The sequence below is a fragment of the Muntiacus reevesi genome, chromosome 2 (assembly GCF_963930625.1).
Source record: "Muntiacus reevesi chromosome 2, mMunRee1.1, whole genome shotgun sequence".
Taxonomy (NCBI): domain Eukaryota; kingdom Metazoa; phylum Chordata; class Mammalia; order Artiodactyla; family Cervidae; genus Muntiacus; species Muntiacus reevesi.
Genome location: NC_089250.1, coordinates 75,401,210 through 75,427,227, shown reverse-complemented (window position 1 = coordinate 75,427,227; position 26,018 = coordinate 75,401,210). Strand labels below are relative to the sequence as shown.

The 26,018-nt window shown below is 44.8% G+C and overlaps 1 protein-coding gene across 1 annotated transcript in view; it reads left to right on the top strand.

Moving 5' to 3' along the window:
* The window catches only part of B4GALT5 (beta-1,4-galactosyltransferase 5), a 72,176-nt gene that overhangs the window by 36,433 nt on the left and 9,725 nt on the right, over nt 1-26,018 (top strand). Inside the window, exons 2-4 of the mRNA XM_065922156.1 lie at nt 15,063-15,197; nt 24,618-24,731; nt 25,696-25,820. Coding sequence (XP_065778228.1) covers nt 15,063-15,197; nt 24,618-24,731; nt 25,696-25,820 — 374 coding nt within the window. The remainder of the gene's footprint in view (nt 1-15,062; nt 15,198-24,617; nt 24,732-25,695; nt 25,821-26,018) is intronic.

Here is a 26,018-nt window from a genome sequence, read left to right as displayed (position 1 = left end):
GTTTTTTTTTTTTTTTAACCCACTTCTTACCTGATAATATTTCAATCCCTTAAAATATTCAATCCCTTTGCCAGTGACCCATCTGTAGGCTTGAGTCATTTTGTGATCAGGGATCCAGAAAGTGCCAGGCTTTGTCTGGGGAGCTAGAGTTGGGGTAGGGGGAGGTGAAGCAGTAATAAAACTTCAGCCAAAAGATCCAAGGCCTACGGTTGAGTTCAAGAACTAGGTTTGTTTCGGGGTGGCCTCCAGAGTACAGCGACCCTACTCTTAAGATGAAGTCACTCGCTCACCCCTTTAGTGATCTGCCCAATTGCTGAAGTCAAGTCTGGAGCTGAAAATTTTGCTCCTTTTAATGGGGATCTAATTGTGAAAAGCACAGATGGCCACTGACGGTTTACAAATGTCGGGCATTTGCTGATTTTAAAAATAACTGTGAGAAGGGAAAACCAAGGTGAGAAAAGAGAGAACCGAGTGGGCACGTTAGGCTTTGGATTGTCAGACAGCAAAAGCAAAGAAGCAAAATGCAGGCAGTGCTGAGCTTGCTTGGTTAGTTCTCTCTCGTGGTTCAGCTTTTCCTCCTGGTTCGCTGAACCCCTAGTGCATTCACTGTAATAGGTTATTGGTCAGAGACACCTGCTAACAAATCCACAGGGCCATAAGCAGCTCTGAAGGCCTGGGGAGCCAGCGTGGTTGGGTGTGGTGGGAAATGGTAATTGGCCTCTGCTAGGATTCTTATCCCTTAATAAACTTACTCCCTCTGGCAGTCTTGTTAGTACTTAAAGTGCTAAATCTATTACAGAGGGCCGTAATTTAATTTTCATGACATTTCAGTCCTTTATGTTTGCCTGCAGAGCTATGGTTGTCTTTCAGTCACTAAGTCATGTCTGACTCTCTGCAACACCATAGACTGCAGCACGCCAGTCTCCTCTGTCCTCCACTATCTCCCGGAGTTTGCTCAGATTCATGTCCACGCAGCCGGTGATGCTATCTAACCATCTAACCCTCTGCCGCCCCCTTCTTTTGCCTTCAGTCTTTGCCGGTATCAGAGTCTTTTCCAGTGAGTTGGCTCTTTGCATCAGGTGGCCAGAGTATTGCAGCTTCAGCTTCAACATCAGTCCTTCCAGAGAATACTCAGGTTTGATTTCCTTTAGGACTGACTGGTTTGATCTGCATGCAGTCCAAGGGTCTCTCAAGAATCTTTTCCGGCACTACAATTTGAAAGCATCAATTCTTTGGCGCTCAGCCTTCTTTATGATCCAGCTCTCACAGTAGAGAGTCTTTGGGCATACTCCAGTTTTTTTTATTGTGGGGTGTGCAGGCCTAGGGATTGGCCTAGAGGATAAGTCCAATCTCAGAAATTAGTCATTTTTCATTTGGTGAACCTACAAGTGTAACTGAAGAGAGCCGCAAGCAAGGCACCCTCAGGAATGTGTGAAGGGAGAGGGAGGCACAGCTGGGTTTGGTCTTCCCTGGGATCTTTTCTCTTCCCTTCCGTATTCACCCCAAACACATACTTTTTCTCAGTGAAAGTCCAGGCAGTGGAAGCAGCCCTGTCTGAGCCCCTGGAGGACTGCTGATGTCCCTTGTGGCTGGGATTGGGGCGTGGCAAGATCTGAAATTGCAGCAACAGGGGACAGGTTTTATGAACACCTGAGTCACCTATGCATAAGGAATTTAGAACTTGACTTTGAAGGCTGTGGAAAGCCATTCAGAGATTAAGTGAGGGAGCAACAGGAAATTTTATGTATAATTTCTCTTCGGTTCTCCTGAGAGTAAGTGCAATTTTGGGTCCCAAAAACAAAGAATTGGGGAGTGAGGGGCATAGAATAGCCACTGAATGCTCTAAGTTTGTATGTGACCATTACCAAGGTATTTATCCCTATATTATAATTTATGACATGTTTAGAGAATTTAGTATTACTATAACTTAGATTTAGTTGGCACTTTAGATACATCCAAAATCAGACTTTGCCCCCAAATTTTTATTATGAAAAAATTCAAGCATGCGAAAAGTTAAAAGAATAACACAGTGAACACATGACCCTCCATCTAGAGTCTACAGTTTTTACCACTTTGCTTTTATTTAACTCTGGCTTTCTTTTTCCTCTGAACCTTGTAAAATTAAATTGTAAGTAGACATTGAGATATTTAAATACCTCAGCAGACATCTCTTTAAAAAATAAGGATATTCTTCTATGTAACCACACTACTATTACTGCAACTAACACAAGTAACAATACTTTGATAATATCTTCCAGTAGCTAACCCATATCCAAACTGCCCCAGTGGTGCTGAAAGTGTTCTTTATAGCTGCCCTCCCCCCAATCACGTATTTTTATATTTGATTATATCTTTTTGGTCTCAGTCTGTAGCTGCCTGTCCCCTCTTCAACCTCCAGTACATTTTTGAATAGTTTAGGCCAATTGTTTCATAGAATGTCCTACAGCCTGGAATTGCCTGGTGTCCATTTGATGTGTTCCTTAATCCTTTGTATTTTTTATAAACCCAAAGATCCAAACTCTCGATTAGATGTAGGTTAAAAGTTTTTGGCAGGAATAGTCTTGAAGGTAATGTTACCTTGTTTTAATGTTAGCGATGCCCAGTTTGATCTCTTGGTCGAGAATGCTGGTCTGCTCTCCCCATTGTAAGCATGCATTTTTGCCCTTAGCCATCAAGTGATCCGTGGGAAGAATGTGTGATGTTCCAGAGTGGTCTTACGAGTTCTGACCACAGTTTACGCTCTGTAGCATTCATTCCCTCATAGAGTGGGTTGGCTCTCCTGTTTCTGTGGACTTGGTGGGCCTTGCACTGCTGTAGCACGTGAGCATCACTTAGCTGGAGAAAGAAGAGTTAACATCTGCTCATCCTGGGTCAAGCGAAAGACAAAGCCGTTATCACAGATGACAGAAAATGAGTGCGCAGAAGACCCCTTTTCTAGCCCTACAGTTTGACGTTTGCTACAGACAGACCATCTGGTCTGGAGGAAGGGCGTCATACCCACAGGGTGTTAAGGAAAGACCTTATTCTGCTGAGTGTTTATGCCTCCGAGTCAAGACATTTTCAGGTGCTTTCTTTTTTTTTTTTTTTTCTTTTTTTTTTTTTTTTTTTTCAGGTGCTTTCTTTGATAATTTTTGTCCTTCTATAGAAACCATGGCTCTGATTCCATGTATTTGACAACCGGGGTACTGATTTCAGCTAGAACATTACCTTCTGGAAACACTTAAATTCCCAAAGAGTAGATAACCCTATTAGTCTGTTACAATCTTCTAGGCTAAAAATAATATGATTATCATATATTATCCCCATGGGACATGGAGAGTAATCTCCTTTCCAAAAGAGGATCAGGAGGGAGCCCAAAGGGCTGTCTCTGGGAAAATACTTTGGGGTCGTGGGCTTGATGGAGAAAACTTGCTTGGTCAAGTTATAACTGGAAGCCCCAGAAGTTTTAGGATGATAATAAATCATTTGGAGGTAGGCGAAAGTAGAATAATGGTTTGGTACTGGGAAGATTATTTGGGTCCGGAGCAGTAAAAAGGGGGGATCCTTAATAAGGCAAAAGCTTGGTTCTGTTTTTGTGCACCTTCCCCCATATAAATGTATGATCATTGTTTATAAAAATTAAAAGAAAGAAAAAGACCATGTCCCAAGGCAGCATTCCTGGAGTCTGTTCCTAGACATTAAATAGGTGGTGTGTGGACAAGGTGTTCTCAGTAATTCTGGAAACTGTAATTTTGGATCAATTTGAACAAATCTGGTTACGGCAAGAATTTATACGTTTATTCTGTTTATAACGTTTCATAGCTTTTACTTTTAAGGTTGTACAAGATTCTACCAGGTATATGTATCTATTCTTTAATTGTTGCTTTTGAGTTTTTTGTTTTCCAAGTTTTTATTTTGAGGAATAACAGAATTAAAACCTTTGTGCGTAGAATGTCCTTGTATTTCAGATAATTGCCTTAAAATTGCTAGATCAGAGAATATGAGTATGTCTATGGCTCTTTGTTAAACTTGCAAATAGTTTTCCCAAAGGATTATACTAATTTACACTTACACCAGCAAAGTTGGTCAAGTATCAGTTTCACTATGTCACCTTCTGGCCTGGAGAATCTTTCTTGTATGGTTGCAGAAAAACCGGTCTGCTTCTGACTTGAGAAAACAAGGCACCTCCACCAAATGGCCATAACAGCAAGCTATGTGCTGAGCCGTAATTCATTAATGTAATAAACATAAGTGTCTCCTATTTATCAGACCTTGTAGATGGAAAAAAAGTAAGACAGTCTGTACTGGTAAGAAATTTATAGCCTACTGGAAGAGATAAGCTCACATTTATAGGGATCATGATAAGAGTTTAAATTTAAATACATCAGTTGGGAAAGAGTCAAGACCACCCAAGACTAATCTTGGGAATGGGCTGGTACCAGGAAAAGCCATGAAAAGCACCATTAAAGCTTCTTCGAGTGAATAGGTGACACCCTAGCATGTTTGTACAGAGGCCAGGTGTCAGCAGCCGCAGGAGGTGCTCTGCTCTCTGGCTGGTGGGACTGAGGCCAGAGAGCCTTGTTCAGGCCCAAGAGGTGGGCAGAGGCAGGCTCCCCTGTGTGACACGTCTGCTCACTCTGCACATTTACCCCCAGGGCACGGCCGCAGCCCGTGCAGGCAACCCAGCGCCAACGGCCCCAGAAAAGTCATTTTTTATCGTCTCTGAGACAAAATTGGACATCCTTGCTTGTTCAGCCTCTCCTGCGCGTGTGTATTTCTGGAGGTTGTTAACTGACCATGTTGTTGAGAATTTGGAGGGAGGGACTTCCCTGGTGGTCCAGTGGTTAAGAATCCGCCTGCCAATACAGGGGACATGGGTTCGATCCCTGCTCTGGAAAACATCCCACGTGCCTCGGGCAGCTAAATCCATGTGCCACAACTACTGAGCCCAAGCTCTAGAGCCCGCGAACTGCAGCAAGAGAAGCCGTGGCAATGAGAAGCCCGTGCCCCATGCCAGGGGAGCTGTGCCAGTGGGGGAGCTGTACTGGTAGAGGGGAGCTGTCATAGTAGAGGGGAACTGTACTAGTGGGGGAGCTGTACTAGTAGAGGGGAGCTGTGCTAGTGGGGGAGCCGTACTAGTAGAGGGGAGCTGTACTAGTAGAGGGGAGCTGTACTAGTGGGGGAGCTGTACTAGTAGAGGGGAGCTATACTAGTAGGGGAGCTGTGCTAGTGGGGGAGCTGTACTAGTGGGGGAGCTGTGCTAGTGGGGGAGCTGTACTAGTAGAGGGGAGCTGTACTAGTAGAGGGGAACTGTCTTGTAGAGGGGAGCTGTACTAGTAGAGGAGAGCTGTGCCAGTGGGGGAGCTGTACTAGTAGAGGGGAGCTGTACTAGTGGGGGAGCTGTACTAGTAGAGGGGAGCTGTACTAGTGGGGGAGCTGTGCTAGTGGGGGAGCTGTACTAGTAGAGGGGAGCTGTACTAGTAGAGGGGAGCTGTCTTGTAGAGGGGAGCTGTACTAGTAGAGGAGAGCTGTGCCAGTGGGGGAGCTGTACTAGAGGGGAGCTGTACTAGTGGGGGAGCTGTACTAGTAGAGGGGAGCTGTACTAGTGGGGAAGCTGTGCTAGTGGGGGAGCTGTACTAGTAGAGGGGAGCTGTCTTGTGGAGGGGAGCTGTACTAGTAGAGGAGAGCTGTGCCAGTGGGGGAGCTGTACTAGTAGAGGGGAGCTGTACTAGTAGAGGGGAGCTGTACCAGTGGGGGAGCTGTACCAGTGGGGGCGCTGTACTAGTGGGGGAGCTGTACCAGTGGGGACGCTGTACCAGTGGGGGAGCTGTACTAGTAGAGGGGAGCTGTACTTGTGGGGGAGCCGTACTAGTTGGGGAGCTATCCTTGTAGAGTAGCTATCCTAGTAGCTGGTTGCCACAACCAGAGAAAACTCTCGCAGCAACAAAGACGCGGCACAGCCATAAGATAAATAAATAAATAATCATTGTTCTTTATTTTTTTTTTAAAGAACTTAAAATTTTAGAAGAAAAATTGGGGGTGGGAAGCTGAACTTAAGCGACCACCAGAGGCTACTCAGCTAGCTAATATCTCTCAGGCAGCACTTTCATTTCTAATCTCATGTACAGTTTAATAATTTAACAGATAATAGACTAACAGGTCAGTGGAAATGTTTACAGGGTATTTCAAAGCTGTTAATTTTTACCACTTGGACTTTTTTTTTTTTTTTAATAGCTAGGGATAATAATTAGAGAGGGTGGAAAACAAAACCTATGTTTGATTTGGTGATTTGTTTGCCTCAAGTGAGAAGGACCGGGAAAGCAAAAAATTAGTCAAATGAAATTTTTCTTTTCAAGTAACTGCTGGGATTCCTTTCGGTTAATGTCTCTCGTTGCCAGCCCCCCATTTTCTTTAAATACTTTATGTGTGAAAATTGCCACACAGTTGCTCCAGAACATTAAAATAGATGTGCCAAAGGGTGTAAATTTATTGTCAAAAAAAAATTCCTTGTGTCTTAAAAAAAAAAATAACCCAACAGCTTTCTTTTCCTTCTTCAGTGTGTGTCACCGTACCCCAATTTTGGATCTTCATCTCTCTCTGTGTAGTATGATTATCCAGCATTTTAAGTAGATCTGACAGGCGAAAATTTGGGATTCATTCTTGAGCTTCAAACTGGTAAAAATTTTAATAAAATGTTGGGGGAAGTACCATACTATGCCATAATCAATGGTGTCACCACTGAAGTGGAGCATTGGAGGTGAGTCACATATAACAGTTTTTGACGTAAAGATCCAGATGGAAAGAATCAGTGAGCAACGTGTGATGACAGTGGTGCTCCTCGGCATCTAGAACCTGGGAGACGATGGAACACACTTGTTAAAACCTGGACTCTGGAACCAAAGGCCTGTTGGGAGGTCTTGGCTCCCAATTGTCAAATCACTTATCCACACCTCAGTCCCTTCATCTATAAAACGAGAGTAATAACCTGTTTCTCTGTTTACTGTGAGGATGAAATGAGATAAGGCATGACGTGTTTAGAAAGGCACTGGCACACAGAGACTCAAGACATGAATTGCTTTTTATGGGAATCCTTCTCTTAATGAGCAGAATAAGTTGGCTCATTCTTTACAGAACACCTAGTGTGTGGAGCAGTGAACACCGACCATCTGATCTGGGGCAGGGAGCAGTCAGTTTATTTTTCAGGTTCTGGTATATCTCAGAAAATCTTGGTCCAAAAAGGCTGTGTAAGTTTTGCAGCTATTCTAGCATGGCAGAAATCAAATTTCAGCATCCCTGTGACATATTCAGTCCTTGTCTCCCCTTGGTTTTTATTATGTCTCGTTCAGGTGTTTTATAGATGGGGGCAGAAGAGAGAGTGAGCAGCCTTCCTGTTTTCTTCTATTAACTTTTCTACTCTGTTCCCTTTATACTCGCTCCCTTTCCCCATCCTTTATTTTGAAATCATATGAATGTGAATGGGGTACAACCCTTGGTTCACGGATCTGTTCTGTTGTTTTCCTGGAATGTACTTGACCCTGTTAGGAATCACACGTTGGGTGGGCTGTAGGAGGTGTTCAGAACAAAGCTGCCAGATGTGAGCCGGTCTCCGGAAAACACCTGGTCTGATGGGCCCACGCTGGTCGCCGGAACTACCTTTGCGCCCCGCCCCCACCAGCTCTCCCCAGCTGTGTATCAGGAGTTGCTGTTCAGTCGTGTCTGACTCTTTGTGGCCCATGGACTGCCGCATGCCAGTCTCGCCTGTCCTTCACTGTCTCCTGGAGTTTGCTCAAATTCATATCCATTGAGTCGGTGACACTGTCTAATCCTATCTCATCCTCTGCTGCCCTCTTCTCCTTTTACCTTCAGTCTTTCCCACCATCATGGTCTTTTCCAATGAGTCAGCTCTTCGTATCAGGTGGCCAAAGTATTGGAGCTTCAGCATCCATCCTTCTAATGAATATTCAGGGTTGATTTCCTTTAAGACTGACTGGTTTGATCTCCTTGCAGTCCAAGGGGCTCTCAGGAGTCTTCTCTAGCACCACAATTCGAAAGCATGAATTCTTTGGCACTCAGCCTTCTTTATGGTCCATCTCTCACATCCATACATGACTACTGGAAAAACTGTAGCTTTGACTATATGGACCTTTCTTGGCAAAGTGATGTGTCTGCTTTTTAATATGTTTTCTAGGTTTGCCATAGCGTTCCTTCTAAGGAGCAAGCGTTGTTTAATTTTGTGGCTGCAGCCACTGTCCTCGGTGATTTTGGAGCCCAAAAAGAATAAAATCTGTCACTGCTTCCACTTTTTCCCTTTCTGTTTGCCATGAAGTGATGGGACCGGTATCAGTAGTACCGGCTTTATATCCTGACGTCTTCCCTCCATCTGCCTGCTCCAAGATTTGGCAGACAGAGGATTCTTCCTGCTGCTTCATCTAGAGCAAAAATACATTTTTGGTAAGATTTGACACCCAACTTGTAGTAACCAAATGGGATTCTGCGTATAGCACCTTATTCAGTTCCATCCAAAGACGTTCCTCCCGTTAAGGGAGTGAGAGATCTGGCTACTGAGAAGCCGTGAATTTGAGCAGGGAGCGTGTATTCACTTGTTTCGACTGATTCCTACTAGTTGGCTCACCTGAAATCTGATCCTGGACTATTTCTTCAATGTCGGGCCCCTAAGTGTTGCGCACGAAGCCCTTTGTGATCCGCTCCCCTCTGCTCTCCTACCCCCACCCACCCCAGCATCCTGTTTTTGCCACACACACCCTTCATTCCTGCCATACCCAACTGCTTTCAGCGCCTCAGACGTCTCTCCTCCCGCGTGCCCCTGCATTTCTGCCCTTCCCTCCCCTGTGTCAGCGTCCTTATTTCTAGACCGTCTCCTGGAGGTCACCTGTCCTTGGGAGTATTTTCTGCCACCCCAGCACCCTCACTCACACTGTGAGTTACCGCTCCTCTCCTGGGCTCCCTTACAGACAGCACTGGTTGCAGTTTCCTTGTCTGGCGAGGACTGCGTCTTATTTATAACTATCATTCTTTTCCCATAGTAGAGGGCAGTTCCTGGCACATAGCAGGTGTTTAATAAATGTTTACCTGGTTTGCCTTTCACCTGTTTCTTCCTATAAAAATATGTGTGTGCATAAAATTTCACCTTATTTCTGTATCAGCATAATATGTACACACATGTGCACACACACATGCACACGCTCTTTGCTCTTTTCTAGGTAACAGTATATCCTAGAAATTAGCTCATAGGTTTTCCTCAGTCCTTTTTTTTTGGTAAATGTATCGAAGTATAGCATACATTTTAAGTTGTGCACAAATAAATGAACAGCTTGATGACTTTTTCCAAAAGGAGTATACCTCTGAAACCAGCATACAGGTCAGGAAATAAAAGGTGACCAGAAGCCCCCTCCCAGCTCCCCTCCTCCACACACACACACCCCTGCCTACAGATGCCTCTCCCCAGGCTCCTGACACTGCAGATTAGTCGTGCCTCTTTCAGGCCCTGTGTACACAGAATCACATGTGTTGCATGAGAGGCTCATCCGTGCGGTTGCATGTAGTTGTGGTTGATCTCTTCTAGTGGCTGTGTAGTATCCAATAGGCTACACATTTTTAATCTGTTCTATTATAGGTGAACTTCTGGGCTCTTTTCCAGTTGGGAGCTGTTTTGACTGGTTCCTCATTCTTTGGTATTAGCCTCACGGTACTCCATCCATGTGAATGTACTGTAATTCAAGCAGTCTCCTTTCGATCTACTTTGGGTGGACATTTCGTTTTTTTCTGATGTCTTCCTATTACAAATAATGTGGCACAAGGGTTTGAATAAATTTGTGCAGTATGTTAAGGACCATTACAAAACCAAGCAACTTATTGGGGACCAAGAGTAAGTGAAAGTCTCTCCGTCGTGTCTGACTCTTTGCTACACAGTCCATGGACTTCTCCCCAGGCCAGAATACTGGAGTGTGTAGCCGCTCCCTTCTCCAGGGGATCTTCCCAACCCAGGGATCGAATCCAGGTCTCCTGCGTTGCAGGCCACCAGGGAAGCCCAAGAATCCTGGAGTGGGTAGCCTATCCCTTCTCCGGAGGATCTTCCTGACCCTCAAACTGCGGTCTCCTGCATTGTAGGCGAATTCTTCACCAGCTTAGAGCCGCCAGGAGCGAGAACCAGAGAACGTTTTTAGGGAAAATGTGATCTGTTTGGCAACTCTGCTTGGTTGGTACAAAGAAATTGCTGAACTTTTCATGAACACGTTCGTACAAATGAAGCTGGTTAGCTCAAAACATTTTGAGTTCCTCTCAATAGCAGAGTAGGGAGCTAATACAAGAGAAAAGCTTGAAACCCCACATCCATGCACAGCTGAGTTCAGAAGGCTCCCTTGTTCGTTGTCCTAACTTAGATATTCATGTATTCAAGTACTTACTGTGCATCCTCTTCTGTGTTCCAGACACACTGTTCCAGCCACCGGGGGCATAGGTCCTGCCCTCACCCCGCTCACGTTCTAGAGAGCGGTAACAGGACAGATTAAGAAAAGGTGTCATGTGTTAAATAAAAGAGTAAAGCCAGAAAGGACTGGGGGGTGTGCACACACACATGTGTTCGTTGTTGGCGTTGAGACACAGATTTTAAAGGGTAGTCAAGAAAGGGCTTTCTTAATTCTGTTTACCTTACCCAGCCAGATGTAACACACTTTAAGGATACACATGTTTAGGTTAAAATTATGAGCTCTTTAAGTATATAGACTCCTCTATTGTGTCAATTCCTCTTGGGTTCATTGTGTCAATTTAGCTTGCTTTTAAGCCAAAATGTCAGATTTCATTATCTAGTGAGGAATTTTTTATGAGTCAGAGTCATTTATTAACCTGTGTGTTCAAGTGAAAACGGTGTTCCCCGACTCCTAAGGATGTGGAGGCTGCCTGGAATCCTGATGGAGGGAGGAGAGGATGCCTTTCCATTAGGATGCCCACTGCTCTGCTCCCGGAAGCTCTCCAGTTAAAGCCATGGCCCAAGACTGCCTCCGTGGGCACCTGGATGGAAATTTCCGATCATGTAAACCTGAAAGGGGCTTATCTCTCATCTGAGTTATGATCACGGGAGATCCCTCAATCTAGAATCGGGGGCAGGACAGTAATTTCCATTTCTCATGAAAGTGTAAAAAAGCTACAAGTAAGCGTGAATTTGTAGTAAACATTGTTTTAGCATGTGTCAAAGGGCAAGGGGGCTGCTCTGGGCAATGGTGGATTAGGTAATTCAGCATCTCTGTTGTAGGATTTCTTTGGCCCTGAGCTGTTGCGTATTTGCATCTCCAAGAGGAGGCAAGAGTTGACAGCGCTTTGGTAGCAGATGGCTCTGGGCCCATCAGACTGCACCTGGACCACTGTCGGCATGGGCCACACTCTTTGTCAAGTGTGGACTCCTGGGCTGAAATCCAGAGCAGCCCAGGACAGTGACTGAAGTCATGGTGATTCCAGGAAGAGGGGGTGGGGCGGTTAACGGAGGAAGCGGCGGCTGTTTAGCATGAGGTTGCAGGTTAGGCGGGGTGGGTGTGAGGTTGGCTGACAATGTCTCTTCCAATATCTGAAGGGTAGGAAAGGAAGTTGACTCTTCCGTCAGGGGGCAGGATGAGAACCGGTGCTTAAAAGTGACTGGAAAACATTTTGGACCCAATCCAAAGTAGAGGTTTTTTTTTTCTGAAGACGGCTCTACTGTACAGACTGACTCTGCATTCTTGAAAGACACAGTTTTTGGGTGGCGGTGTCTGAGGAGGTATTGAAAAGTGTTCTTTAAAATCCCATCCAACCCTGAGTCTATGAGTCTGTGATTATTTTCTTTGGCAAAAATTTGCTTCCTCGGGTTTTTTTTTTTTTTTTCTCTCAGTCTTTTGCTAATTCCTGTGGAGAGTTTACAAAAGCATTAATAATATGTGGTTTGTGTAATTTGTTAATTGAATGACAAGACGAACACATGAGACAGTTGTTAGCAAACTAAGACAAAATATAAACAAAAGGCACATTTTTGAATACCACAGAAATCCTAGAAGGGGAAGACTGGAGAAGTATGTACACTGGGGTTTGAAGGATTAATGAGATTCGCAGGGCAGCAGGGAGAGCAGAAGCCCAGGCATGAAGGCCAGAGATGCAGAAGGCTTTTGAGGAGGATATATCTGTACATTGTAATTTGTGTAGGAGATAAAGACTTGAGCGCCATCTTCTTAAGAGCAATCGTTTAAGTCGTGTGGGTGTGAAATCTCTGAAGAACTGGTGGCTAGAACACGGATGAGCAAGTTCTTAAGCTTAGCGGTTAGAGCTTAGAGCGCCTGGTTCACATCTATCCCTGTGACCTGGGAGAAGCAAGGTGGAGAAACCGAAGCCTAGAAGGCAGCCCTGAGTTGGGTGGTATTACTTGCCTCTTGGGTTATGAGGATTAAGTGAGATAAGGAATTAAGTGCTCAATATATGTGTTAACTCACTATCACTGATTACGTCGCTGAAGTTCCCTGAAGGGGTGGGTGCTTCTGGAAACGTGCTCCTGCCCAGCCACACTGGTGTCCCCTGTGAGCTTGTTCCAAGTGCAAGTTCATGGGCGCCACTCAGACTTCGTGAATTAGGGTCACAAGGGGGTGTAGGAATGGGCTCTCCAGGCGATAGGCAGGGAGATGTTTGAGAACAGCCCAAGGGGAATCCTACAGAACTAAGAAAGGGAGAGAGTTTTTTTCCCTCTCTTTTATTTATTTTTAATTGAAGGATAATTATGATATTGTATTGGTTTCTGCATACATCAACATGGATCAGTCATAGGTCTAGAGTTTTATTAAAAGAGGGGCTAACAACCGTGTCCTTCACAGTGGAAAGGATAAAAGGCTCGGAGAAGATGAAATTTGGGGGAAAAGAGGTAGTGTGTATTTCTGGCAGTGCCTGATAGCTTTACACACAGTGTTCAATAAATATTTGTCTTTATATTATTGAAGACAGCTGGTTTAATAGTATGCTGGGGATGGGAGGAAGATTTAGTGCAATATGTATAATATACATAATATATAGCCTAAGTGATTTTAAAAAAAATGCTGCAGAACCACGTGAGAAGTACGATGTTGGGTGAAGTTTAAATCTTAGGTTTAACTGCCTGCCTTCTGTGACCAGGCAAGCTGCTCTCTGTTGTAAATAGAAAGTGAGATGCTGCTCTCGTTTTCCGAGGCTTCACAGCATTATACTTTCTTTAAGGACTTGAAGCTGTTCCTCTCCCGCCTCCACCCCGGTAACTTTATTATGATGCTACAGAGAGTTAACCCTGTGTCTGGTCTCTCTGGCCACGCCAAGAGTTAGGCATGCCCTTGTCTTCCCGTCACTGCCAGGCCTAATCTGAAACTGCCCCCTCATTTCTGAATATTGACTTCTTTTGTTAATTATTTGACGGCTCTGGGTTTACCTTAGAGAAGATCTGAAAGCTTCTATGTCCCCGGTTAACGTGGGCCACCTGGGGTTCCCCCATAAAGCCTCGTGCCAGTTGACCTGTCCCTGTCCCCACCCCCCATCGCCAGCACGAGCACCAAACACAGTAGCTGGAAATAAATTGACTTCTCCGCTTCGTCCATTTAGTCCTTATTTACTGCCCATTATGTGCAGGACACTGTGATAATAATGAGACAGTGTCCACAAAATGTGTCTTGCGAAGAGCCAGGACCGCCCGAGGCTGTGGATTGAGTCCGGAGGAGAGGCCGGGGCTGTCTGTTGCGGACTCGCCTGGAGCCTGGTTGGAGGTCAGCCAAGTGCTCAGCCGATCCGAGCACACGCCAGAGTCCAGACCTAGAAATGTGCCGTCCCCTGAGACGGCCCCTCTCCCGGTGACGGGTGAGGGGAGCGTGAGTACATTAGAACGGCTGGTGAAGAAGCTGTTTGTAACCCTGACAGTTTCTTTCAAATACGTAGCATTTGAGATTGCAGCCGGAGTACAGGAATTATACTGCTGCTGCGGCTAAGTCGCTCAGTCGTGCCCGACTCTGTGTGACCCCACAGACGGCAGCCCCCCAGGCTCCCCTGTCCCTGGGATTCTCCAGCAAGAACACTGGAGTGGGTTGCCGTTTCCTTCTCCGATGCGTGAAAGTGAAGTCGCTCAGTCGTGTCCGACTCTCAGTAACCCCATGGACTGCAGCCCACCAGGCTCCTCCGTCCCTGGGATTCTCCAGGCAAGAGTACTGGAGTGGGGTGCCATTCCCTTCTCTGACAGGAATTATACTAGAGATAGGCTAATTTCATGCTGTAGAGAGACTTCAGGAAAACCCGAGGGGAGATCGCTTTCCAAAGATGATGGTGATTGGGCAGTTAATCTGTTGAGTATATTTTTTTGTTTGTTTTGCTTTGTTTGTATTGAGGTATAACTTGCATATAACATTATTTTAGTTTCAGGTGCACAACATAATGGTTGGATGTTTGTAGGTATAGTGAAGAGAATCTGTTTTAATTGACACCCGGATCAAGCCAGTTGCTCCTTTTCCATTGCTCTGAACTTTGGGGCTTAGGCGGATGGATAGTGAGGACTGCTAGCATTTCATTATCTTCTTCTCTCTCTCCAAATAGTACCAAAAAAAAAGGTAGCTGGAACCTTCATCACCGCTTTTAAAAGATAGCCAGGATCAGACCTACATCTAGGTGATTCCAGAAGGCAGGGCAGTTGGTGGTCTCCTTTCTCTGAGGATAACCACTGAGTCTGAGAATGTGAATTTAAAGAGAGCAGAGATCTTTTTCAAAATGTTTTAATTGATCCAAAAGGTCTCTCTGATCATATCAGGGCTAGAATACTGCTTGGGTGTTTGAAGATCAGGTAGAATATAATTTTTTAAGGCTCTCGAATATGGATAGATATTCCCCTAAGTCCTCCTAGCTACCCAAGGAAGATCAGTGTCCTGAAAACTTAGAACCCAGTATGGAAGAGAGAAGTTATGGCCTTGTAGAATCTTAGTGCCTAAAGACTTTTCAGAAAGAAAAGGAGGAGAAAAGGAAAGAAGCCCCGAGGAGTGTGGGTTTGTGTGCTTTCTGTTGCTGACCGCTTCTGATTCACCCCTTTCCGTCCCCTTCTGCTTCTGCAGTGAACACCTACCTCTTCATGATGCAGGCCCAGGGCATCCTCATCCGGGACAACATGAGAACCATCGGCGCGCAGGTTTACGAGCAGGTGGTTCGGAGCGCCTATGCCAAGAGAAACAGCAGTGTGAATGACTCAGGTACATTTTTAGTAAAGAGGGGGTCTGCTCAGAATGTCTCCTCCCAGAAGAGGGAGATGTGCTTCGAATAATTCTCTGCGATGGAAAAAACGTGCATTGTGGAGGAGGACAGGTTTGACTGAATCCTAGATTGTCATCAAAAGAAGCTCTTGCCAAAGGAATCCTTGTTTGTTCTGTGAACAGTATGTTCAGGGTGACCGGTTGATTCCACTTTCAATTCATGAAGAGTATCTTTCAAGAGCCCCTTTTTTGTGTAGTTGCCCTAAGTAGGCAGATTAAGCATGTATCTTTAGGACACCAGAAAGGCAGGAGCACCAAAAACATTTTGAAAATAATTTGATTTCAAAAAATACATCCATACAGCCAGTGAGGAAAATACAGGCTGGTTGGACTTGACCTGCACTTATTTTATGGGTTAACACTCTGCGGTTCGTTAGTCTTGTTTTCCGCGTTCCATGTGGTGGTGGTGGGCCCACGGTGCTTTCACAGCCAAGCTGGTCCTGGCGGCCACACAGGAGGAGTTGCACCATCTCGTCCCTTCCGTCAGATGCTGCTTGAGCGTGGCCAGCCCAGTAGGCCTGGTTCACCTTGTTGTGTCTAAATGCTTTAGTTGAAACGTAATAAACTTCCATTTCGTAATCATCAGGCAGTCTGGGACAGTTTCCACAAATTACAGAAGCGACTTCAGGAAGAGAAATGGAACGGATACCGAGTTTGCCTTCCTCGGTCGGGCGTGATTTTCACCCGGTGGTTGAATGCCAGTTGCGTGCCCGTGTTTGGTGGTCAGACTCATTTAGCTTTGAAGAAGGCTTTTCAGATTATTCAACTTAGCAGCAGTGATGGACCCCAGACTGAACATTTCTGCCTCAGTTTTTGGAACTTGGTCCTGTAGCTTTTATTATCTTTTAAGCGCTAATTATGTAACGAGAGAAAAAGAGCACCAAGGTTAGGTGGCTTGCCTAACATTGTATTGTTAGAACTTGATCCTGAATTGTGGGTTTGACTTTAGCTATTTTTTACAGAAGCCTATACATAGCAAGTTCTTTTTGAGAGAAAGCTGTCTTTTTTTACGTCTGTCTTTTTAACTCTTCCAAAAATTGAACAGAGGAAGTATTTCCAGATGGTTAAATGGGTCTGTCGTGAAGCATCTACAGTCTCCAGCCAGGGATGGTTTTTATTTAGAAGACGGATTTTGAAATTTCAGTTTACTTCGAATTCATGATTTACCTCTTATTTCTTTAACTGAGGACTAGTGTGCTTTCCCTGTGGCTTCTCACTGATCTCACTCAAGCCTAGAATTATAAAATACATACGTTTTTAAAAACACTTTCCTCCAACTTAACCCTTTGTTCCTCTCTAGTAAGTTGTAAGATTATCCGGAACTCACTGCTGAATGTGAAATTGCTTTGCAAATGTTGCAAATGAGAATTCTTCTGCGGTGATGGGATCTCAAGAGGAAGCACTGCCTCTGGAAGGGAAGTTAAATCCTGAGAAGGACTGACCACGTCCTAATGTATCAGTCTGCCCCGCTGACCGTTCAGCAGTAACCAAGCACCACAGTTAGCGAACTGATAAGCTTCGATATTGCTTTCTTCTTGCACGCATGCTAAGTCGCTTCAGATATGTCTGACTCTTTGCGACCCCATGGACTCTAGCCCGCCAGGCTCCTCTGTCCATGGGGATTCTCCAGGCAAGGAGACTGGAGTGGGTTGCCATGCCCTCCTCCAGGGGGTCTTCCCAACCTAGGGATCCAACCTGTGGTTCTTAGGTCTCCTACATTGGCAGGTGGATTCTTTACCACTAACAACCACCTGGGAAGCCCTCCTTTCTTCTTAAAAGTTTGCAAAGAGCATGCCATCAACTTTTCAGACCTTTGCAGCCACATTGTGGCCTGACAGGACAAATGGCCTGAGGCCTGCCCCATGCCTAGAAGAGGAGTCACTGTAGCTCCTGAAGTCAAGGGGAAAGGTGAGTACAGTTCATCATTTATGGCACTCAATTTGAAAAGGATCCCACACGCATCGTCTCACTTGACTTGGGTGTGGTTCCGTTGGGTAGGCAGGATTTTACTTCCATTTTTTACATGTACATGTAATTAATCTTGCGAGTGTTGGCGTGGTTTGGTCATGTGACTTTCCCTAAATCCCGCCCCAAACCTGCTTCTGGTTGTGTGATGACTCTTTTGACTGAAGGATGAAGCCATTCAGAGCTCTTTCCCCCTGTGTCACTCTGGATAACGAAGCATGTACGCCGTCCTTACCTTTACCCCGTCCGAGTATTCAGGCCTCCAAGGGCAGAGCATGCTGGGGCTTCTCGCTGGGCCACTGACGTGCTGGTCTGTTTTCTCTCAAAGTTAGAGGGTGTGTTAGCAGGTCTCTGTCCCCCTGCCAATGCCAGTCTTGCAACACAAGCTCACGTTAATTCCCTGAGGGGTCGTCGTCCTAGAAGCTGAGCGGAGAGTGAGTTAGCCTCTTGGAAGGCTTATCCAGGGACCCGTTATTATTTGAATTTGCATGTGTTTATCTTCAAATTATCACCCACTAAAATAATTCTTCCCAGCATCACTTGGGTCAAACTGGTTAATCATCCATTTTGAGTTTAACATGTCTCTTTTTCTTGTAAATTGTAAGTCTTTGTCGTTGGGAACCTGCTCATGATGGGGGGTTCACACTTTGTTTGCATTATCCATGGGCTCCTCACGAGAGCTCAGGAAGATAACTGCCGTGTCCCCATTTTAGGGGCAAAGGGATCAGAGCACACTTGGACTCTGCACTGTGGTGGGCTTGGGACTTGCTGATCTCTGGACCCCAGCAGCGCCCTGCTTGCCTGTGTTGTCTTTGGACCCCCGTGCCTGGTACCTGCCTTGCACACAGGAGGCACAGACTAAACGATTTTTGAGTGCACGAGTGGGTAGATTTAACAAGGAAACCCACCTTGAAGTGTTGTAACCTAGATCTGAGATTACCATCTTGATTCGCTTCTGTGTTATTGGCACTTCCTTGGTGACTAAGTGTTGAAGAGGAAACATCATTTCATTGGAGGTTATCCAGTAAAAGCCAACTCTTTTTTAAAATTCATTTCAAAGTAGTTTTCTGCCTAGCACAGTCAGAGAGAGCGTTTGGGACCTAAAGTTGCTGAGATAGCCAGATGACCATCACTGCTGACCCAGCCACTCTCACCAGGAGCTTGGTGAGAGTAGCCTGGCTGAGATAGTTCGTGAACTGTGTTGACCCACCCTGAAAAAAGTGCTGTTGAACACATCCACGTTCAGAGATCTTCAGGAGGCCAAGTGTGGCTGAAACTTAGTGTATCGTTGAAATAATGCCGGCTTTCTTCACCCTTGAAAGCAAACAAGGCTACTGCCTAAAAAGAACATACCTTAAGAGATCAGTACCGTGACCTGGAAATAGCCTGAAATAATGGCTTCCCTGGTGGCTTAGTGGGTAAAGAACCTGCCTGCAATGCAGGAGACCCGGATTTTTCCCCTGGGTTGGGAAGATCCCCTGGAGGAGGGAGTGGCCACTGCCCCAGTATTCTTGCCTGGAGAATTCCACAGACAGAGGAGCCTGGTGGGCTACAGTCCATGGGGTCGCAAAAAGTTGGGCATGACTAAAATGAGTGAGTATGCATGCAATGACGTGGAGAACCTTCTTGTCACCGAAAGCCACTGGTATGTGAGATTGCGAGTCTGGAACAGTTTACTCTGAGTGGTTGAGAGAGATGCTCAAGAGACTTTTGGCATCAGGAGAGAGTTCTCTGGGTTCATCCAGGCCAGGCACTTTAGTTGTGTGTTTGAGGTGAGTGATGGGGGTGGCCTGGCATTTCTCATTCTTAAATACAAATTTCCAGGCACCATTCTACTCAGAGAGACAGTTCTTCCCTCTATATACACGTGCACATACACACCAACCTCCCCACACTGATGACCTGAGTCCCCTTCTGGTCATGTACTCAAAAAAACGTCCTGTTGCCCACATCCTTCAAAACAGGTCTGTTGTTGTAGACAGATAAAGTCATTGCCAGGATGTTTTGTACTGTATTCAAGGAGGTGGATATTCTTAACCTCTCTGTCTGTGGTTTCTGGGTGGTCAACCCATAGTCGTAATGTGTCCTGTCCCAGGCGGTAGTCCTTCTTAAGTGGGCTAAATCCTGAAGAATGCAGATCCTTTGTATTTTACAAGTACTTGTAAAGATGTCCTGATGACATCTTTCTAGTGTGTGTGTATGTGTATTTTTTTCCCCCACTTTTTCAAACAGAGTGGCAGCTGTTTGGCCTTTTCGCAGATTGGAAGAGAAAGTAGGAATTCTTCCTGGATCTGTTGGTCAGCACTTTGAAGCCCCTACTCAGCTGGATTTGGTAATTTGAGGGAGAAAGCAGAATTTTAGTGCCCCCACATATTGGGGTAGCCACAGAAACCTGAGGGCATGTTGGACTTCCCTGGGGGGCTTTACAAAATACCGATGTCTGCTCCTCACGCCCAGAGGTTCCTATTTACTAAGTCTAGTGTATAGCCTGAGCCCAGGTATTTTGTAAAGCTTCCTAGATGATTCTAATGTTCGGCCAGGACTGCTGGACTACTGATGTAAAGCAGAGTTGACCAAGTAGGCTGTTTGAGTCTACAGGTGGGAAGCATGTCCTCTGTTATAAATGTAAAAACAGTTGCCTTCTTTGCTGTCTACCTCCCTTGCTGGAAGAACATGTTCTGGTTCAATATGGTTTAGATTTAAATTAAAAAGTAAAACCATGGCCATAGAAATTCAGCAGGCTGGCCTTTTCTTTCGATTCCCTCATTCAGTCGGGTTGTACTTTAGAAGAAATTGGTGTTTGGAACCCCTGAGGAGAGTAGGCAGTATAGTCCGCCCATTTCCAGGCAGCTGGAGGAAGACCCCACGATAACCAGGCGCAGGTTTTACCATGGTGTGCGTGCGTGCGAAGTTGCTTCAGTCATGTCTGATTCTTTGCCATGTCATGAGCAATTAGGTTTCTCTGCCTCTTCCACTTTAAAGACCCAGAGGAATCGGGTGGAGAGGGAGGTGGGATGGGGGACCAGGATGGGGAATTCGTATAACTCTATGGCTGATTCATATCAATGTATGACAAAACCCACTGAAAAATAAAAAATTAAAAAAAAAAAAAGTTGCATTTAGCTCAATGGGAAACAAATTTTTATTTTTTATTTTTTTTATTTATATATATTTTTTATTTTTCAGTGGGTTTTGTCATACATTGATACGAATCAGCCATAGGGAAACAAATTTTTAAATAAACTCTTTTGGTAAGATCTACCAGACCTCTAAAGAAGGAATAAAACTGAACATCTACTTAAAACTGTATGCTAAAATCATTTTAAGATCACCCTATTATGTATAAATTGAACTGTAACATTTTAGAATAAAAACATTTAGGTTACAAAAAAAATAAATAAATAAAAGGCTTCTACTGCTACTGGGAAGGTAGATTTTGTTTAAATTTTTACGTGAAGAATTGAAAATTACAATTGATGGAATTAGGGTTTGGGGGGGGGGGGTTCTCCGAGATGAAGGGCAAGGTTATGGACTTTCACTTAGGACTTGTATATTTGAGGTTTTCTTTTTTTTAACAATGGCATTATTAATTTAGTAGCCAGAAGAAAAAAATAAGTGGTCTTTTGTTTCCTGCTTGCTGCTGATGAAACAGGAGGGAAGGAGGCAGGGCACAGCCTTTAAAAGAATGACGTAGCTGTTGAATATGACATAAACTGGGTAGAACCAACTAGGTCCAAGATGGTGGATGAGTCGACTTCCGCTAGACTTTGAGCCTCAGTGAAGTTCATTGCAACACATCCACAAACTGAATGACAAACCATAGGTACCATGACAGTTCTGAGGCTGACCATCAAAGGTCGAAAAGTGGGCGGTGACCCAGTTCCTGAAAATCTCCACCCCTTCCTGAAGATAGTTGCAATAATCCTCCCACTCATTAGCCCATGAAACACCAAGCCCATAAAAACTAACCACCACGTATTTTGGGGCCTCTCATCTTCTGAGATGGGACTTGCCTGGTGGCTCAGTGGTAAAGAATGTAGGAGGCGCAAGTTCAGTCCCTGGGTTGAGAAGATCTCCTGGAGAAGGAAATGGCAACCCACTCCAGTATTCTTGCCTGGGAATCCCCATGAACAGAGGGGCCTGGGGCTACAGTCCAGGGGTCACAAAATTGTCAGGCACACCGAGCAACTAAATGACGGCGACAGATGTCAAGGTCATCAACCCATCATTTAATCAGGTCTCAGACTTGCATAGGCAACTCTCCTCATAGGAGTTCTGTACACGGTGCCTCGCTTTCTTTATCTGTAAAAAGATAAGAGATTGGAAGACCCTCTTCATGCCTCCCTCTAGAAAAAAGGCATTTGCAATAAAGTTAAAACGTCACTGAAATAACAGTAGATATTGTGTGTATGTATGGGTGTTTAGTGCTGTAAACCCTTAAAAATGAGAAGCACAAGAAAGGAGACCACCTCAAAAAATTATGGAAGTTGAAAAGCAGATGGACCAGTGATAAAGGACTTGACAGACCCAAGAAAACTCACTGCTAATGTGCAACCACCCTGTAGTCGATAGCCCCAAATCGCTCAGAAGTTTAGAATATCAGGTATTTCTGGAGATAAAAATAAAGGTGGCAACTAAGATAAAGATGGGTTGAAAGCTGTTTAAAAAGCAGTCCGATATTCCATCCCCTAACCTGGCAAAGTACTGGAGACTTGATAGCCTCCAGCCAGAGATCGTAAAACAGAGAGCCTGTCAGCTGGGGCACCTGACTTTTTTCAAGGTGTCCCCAGCTTTTCCTACTCCTGTTTCAGGATGCTTGTAACAAAGACTGTACCATTCTGGCAGGAGATTAGAATGACTTCTCTGGGGAACCTGACCAGACCAAGAAGAAAGACCCAAAGATACTGACCCTGAAGGTTTCCCATCCAAACTTCTGACCAGAACACCCCCAATGAAGAACCTCCATCCAGACCCTTCCAGTTAGCTGATTCCGAGCCCCACTCTTAAATATTAGCAGATGGCCAAGCGCCACTGTGCTGGCAATCAAAACTAGTAACAAATTGGAAGAAACAGTATGCTGGGAGGAGAAAGCTTAACCATCACATATGTTCTCAAGGGTCAGAGGAAAAGGATTGTAAACATGGAACAAGATACTGAAAAAGATGAACATTCGGAAAATTAAAGGGACACTTGGAAATTAAAAAAACGTAATAGCAGGAAATGATAATTAAAAGGACTAGATACAATTGAGGAAATCTCTTCGAAGGTAGAGCAGAGAAATGGCAGGATAGAAAGTCAGGTAGAAAAGATGAGAAAATTATAGGGCCAGGAGGCCCAACATCTAAGTCATATTTCTGTCCTCCAGAAAGAGAGCCCAGAATACAGAAGGCAGGAAACCATCACCACAGTGATACCTCCGAAAAATTATTGAACAGGACTTGAATCCCCAGACTTTAGAGGCCACAACATTGCCAACACAGTGGAGCAGACACACCAATATCAAATTTCCTGAACAAAGAGAAAGTTCTTCACACTTCCAGAAAGAAATTACTGTCACCTTTTACAAAGAACAGGAATTGGAATGACTTTGGACTTAACAGGCCCAGGGGACTCTAGAAGGGAGTGGAACAGCACCTTTACAATTCCAAAGGAAAATTTATCTCCAGCCTAGAATTCTGTAAAACCCATGTATCAAGTGAGGAAGAATAAAAATAATCAGATATCCAGGGTTTCAAAATCACTTCCGTTTCCCTGCTTTTAGGAAGCCACTGGAAGAATGTGCTTTACCGAGGGAAAATAAAGAAGTTGAAGTTAGGAAAACTGAGGTTCGACACTCGAGGGAGGTGAATGGACTCCCCTGGCCACGATGAAGGGAGATCCCAGAGTAGCACTAGTGGATCACGCTTCCAGGAAAACCCGTCCAGACTGGAGTGGGTTGGGAGGCGCTGGACCTTATTAGCAAGAGGAAGACCCGATGCCTGTGTCTCGAGGGGAAGTGAAGTGGCAGAGGGCAAAACATCCACTTGTCATCATTCCACGTAAAACTAAGCAAACAGGAAAACAAGACAGTTACTCCGGGGAGGGGGGGGTGCAATTTGCAGGAAAGGAAACGTAATCATCTTTCCACATTTCTCAGCAACAGAGAGTGCTTATTGAATCATCATCATAAAAATACTGAAGATTGTCCTAACCACAATTAGCGTGTGTGACTGTAGGGATACTGGAGGATAGGAAGGGTATGTCTGTGGTGGGGGCAGGGGGGGAAGGGTACGAAACCTTCCTCCCCATAGTGAGAAGTTAACACGTAAAAACGAAGCCTCGAGATCAACTGTATACCATGAAAAGGAACAAAACTGTGCCATCTGCAGAGACGTGGATGGACCGAGAGAGTCATACAAAGTGAAGTCAGGCAGAAAGTAAACAAGTGTCGTGCATTAGGAACACACGTATGTGGAATCTAGAAAAGAATGGTACTGATGGTCTTATTTGCAAAGCAGAAATGGAGACACAGACATAGGGAATAAATATATATGTACCAAGGTGGGTGTGTGGTGAATTAGGAGTTTGGGGATTGACATAGATACACTATTGATACTATGTATAAAATGGATAACTATTAATAACCTACCGTATAGCACAGGGAACTCTCATGCTCTGTGGTAACCTAAGTGAGAAGGAAATCCAAATAAAAAGAGGCGATGTATGTGAACGGATGCCTGGTTGACTTTGCCGTACAGCAGAAACTAACACAACATTTTAAAGCAACTATACTGCAATAAAGAAAGAACACCCCCCCCCCCCAAAAAAAAAAGAAAAGATTGGCTGTGTAGGCTGATGGAGATAAATACTAAGGTATGCATATATGTACACGTTAGTTGCTCAGTTGTGTCCTGTAGCCCGCCAGGCTCCTCTGTCCATGGGATCATCCAGGCACGGATACCGGAGGTAGCCTATCCCTTCTCCAGGGAATCTTCCCAACCCAGGGATCGAACCCAAGTCTCTTGCATTGCAGGCAGATTCTTTATCATCTGAGCCACCAGGGAAGCCCAAAATACTAAGGTAGTTGACTAAGAGAAGTGAGAGCATTTCATTTCAGAAAGACATGGGAGGGCATGCTGGTTTGTTTTTTAATTATGTTGTAGGGTTGTTTGACTATGAACTGACTGCATATAAAGCTATAATAACAGTAAGAATAGAAACATTGGTGAAATAGTATCATCTGATTAACACTTCTGTTGATGTATTCAAATTTTAGCTGAAGGGCTAAGTCAACATCCTGCCTCGCCAAAAGATAATGACTTAGAAAAATCCTTGTTTGGGGGGCATCTGAGAATTGCAGAGATGATGACTTATTTAGACCCATCGGAGCTGCCTTTTCTTTTCTTTCCTCTCTAGATTATCCTCTTGACTTGAACCACAGCGAATCCTTCCTACAGACCACGACTTTTCTTCCTGAAGACTTCACCTACTTTGCAAACCATACCTGTCCCGAAAGGCTCCCTTCCATGAGTGAGTAGAGTGCTTGCTTGTCTTTCTCTGCTTTTAAAACCAATGACCTTCTATTTGATTAAAATAAAAGGAAGAGTGTTCTTGATCTCTCGATATGTCTACTTATAGAGAGATTTTGAACGCCTCCTGGCCCTTGGAAATTGGAGCTATGAAGGTTACACGTGTCCTGGCTCCTCTCCAGCCCGTCTGCAGGGTTCCTGTGTTCCTGGTGCCATCTTCCACCACAGTTTTCACTCTTTGCTTTACATGTCCACTTCCTTTGTAACTTGAGGTCTGTCAAGATATCCTTGAGAAAGTGTAGGCAACCAGCTTTGTCTTTTACTATAAATCTCACACTGATTGTGTAACTCATTTAATACGAGGGAAGTTGTTTTCTTAACAAAGTGCTGGTTAAGAAAAATTCTTGCATGTTTTCTTTCTCTTCCTTTTTCCTCTTCTTCTTCCTCTTCCCTTCCCCTTTCCTTCTTAGAATGTGTGTGATCTAAAGCAATGACAGTGTACGTTACACCTTTCCTGTGCTTTGGGGCTTCTTGGACTGTCTTCTTCTTGACTTGAGTCCAAGATGATGCGTGTTCTGAGTTTGGCCGTGACCAGTCGGGGTCACTGATCGGTAAATTGGGACAGCGTGTCTGCACCCGCCTCAGGAGCGCACAGAGATGCTGCCAAGCTCAGCTGCTCTTCTCCTTCCTCTTTGAGAAGTTCAGCTGCTGTTGTCCTTGGTCTTCATTTCTTTCTACATTCTTGGCAGAAGCAGAACTCCCAAGTCTTTATTTCTTGGTTTGCCGCTTTACCCAGTAATAGGGATGAACTGAAACCCAATGAGTTGGGAAGCAGACATAGGGACCCCCATCCTTGTTAAAAAACACAACCCACTGAAAAAGCACTGAACCACTTCAGAGATTACAACCCTGAACGTAGGAATTTCATGGCCTCTTATTATCTTTTTTCCCCCATTTCTGTTCAGAGGGCCCGATAGACATAAACATGAGTGAGATTGGAATGGATGCCATCCATGAACTCTTCTCTAAAGACCCAACCATCAAGCTGGGCGGTCACTGGAAGCCGTCGGATTGCGTCCCTCGATGGAAGGTAGGCGTGGGGTCAGACCCCAGGTGCTGGGACGCCTACCTGGCAGTTACCGTCACCATGGATTTCACTCTGACATTTTGTAATCTGTACCCTTCTTATCACTTACTGCAAAGGATTTGCATCTGATGGGAGCATATTGGAGGAGTGGGTTTCCCTGAGGACACTGCTATAGCCGCAGACATACACATTGTTCTGGTC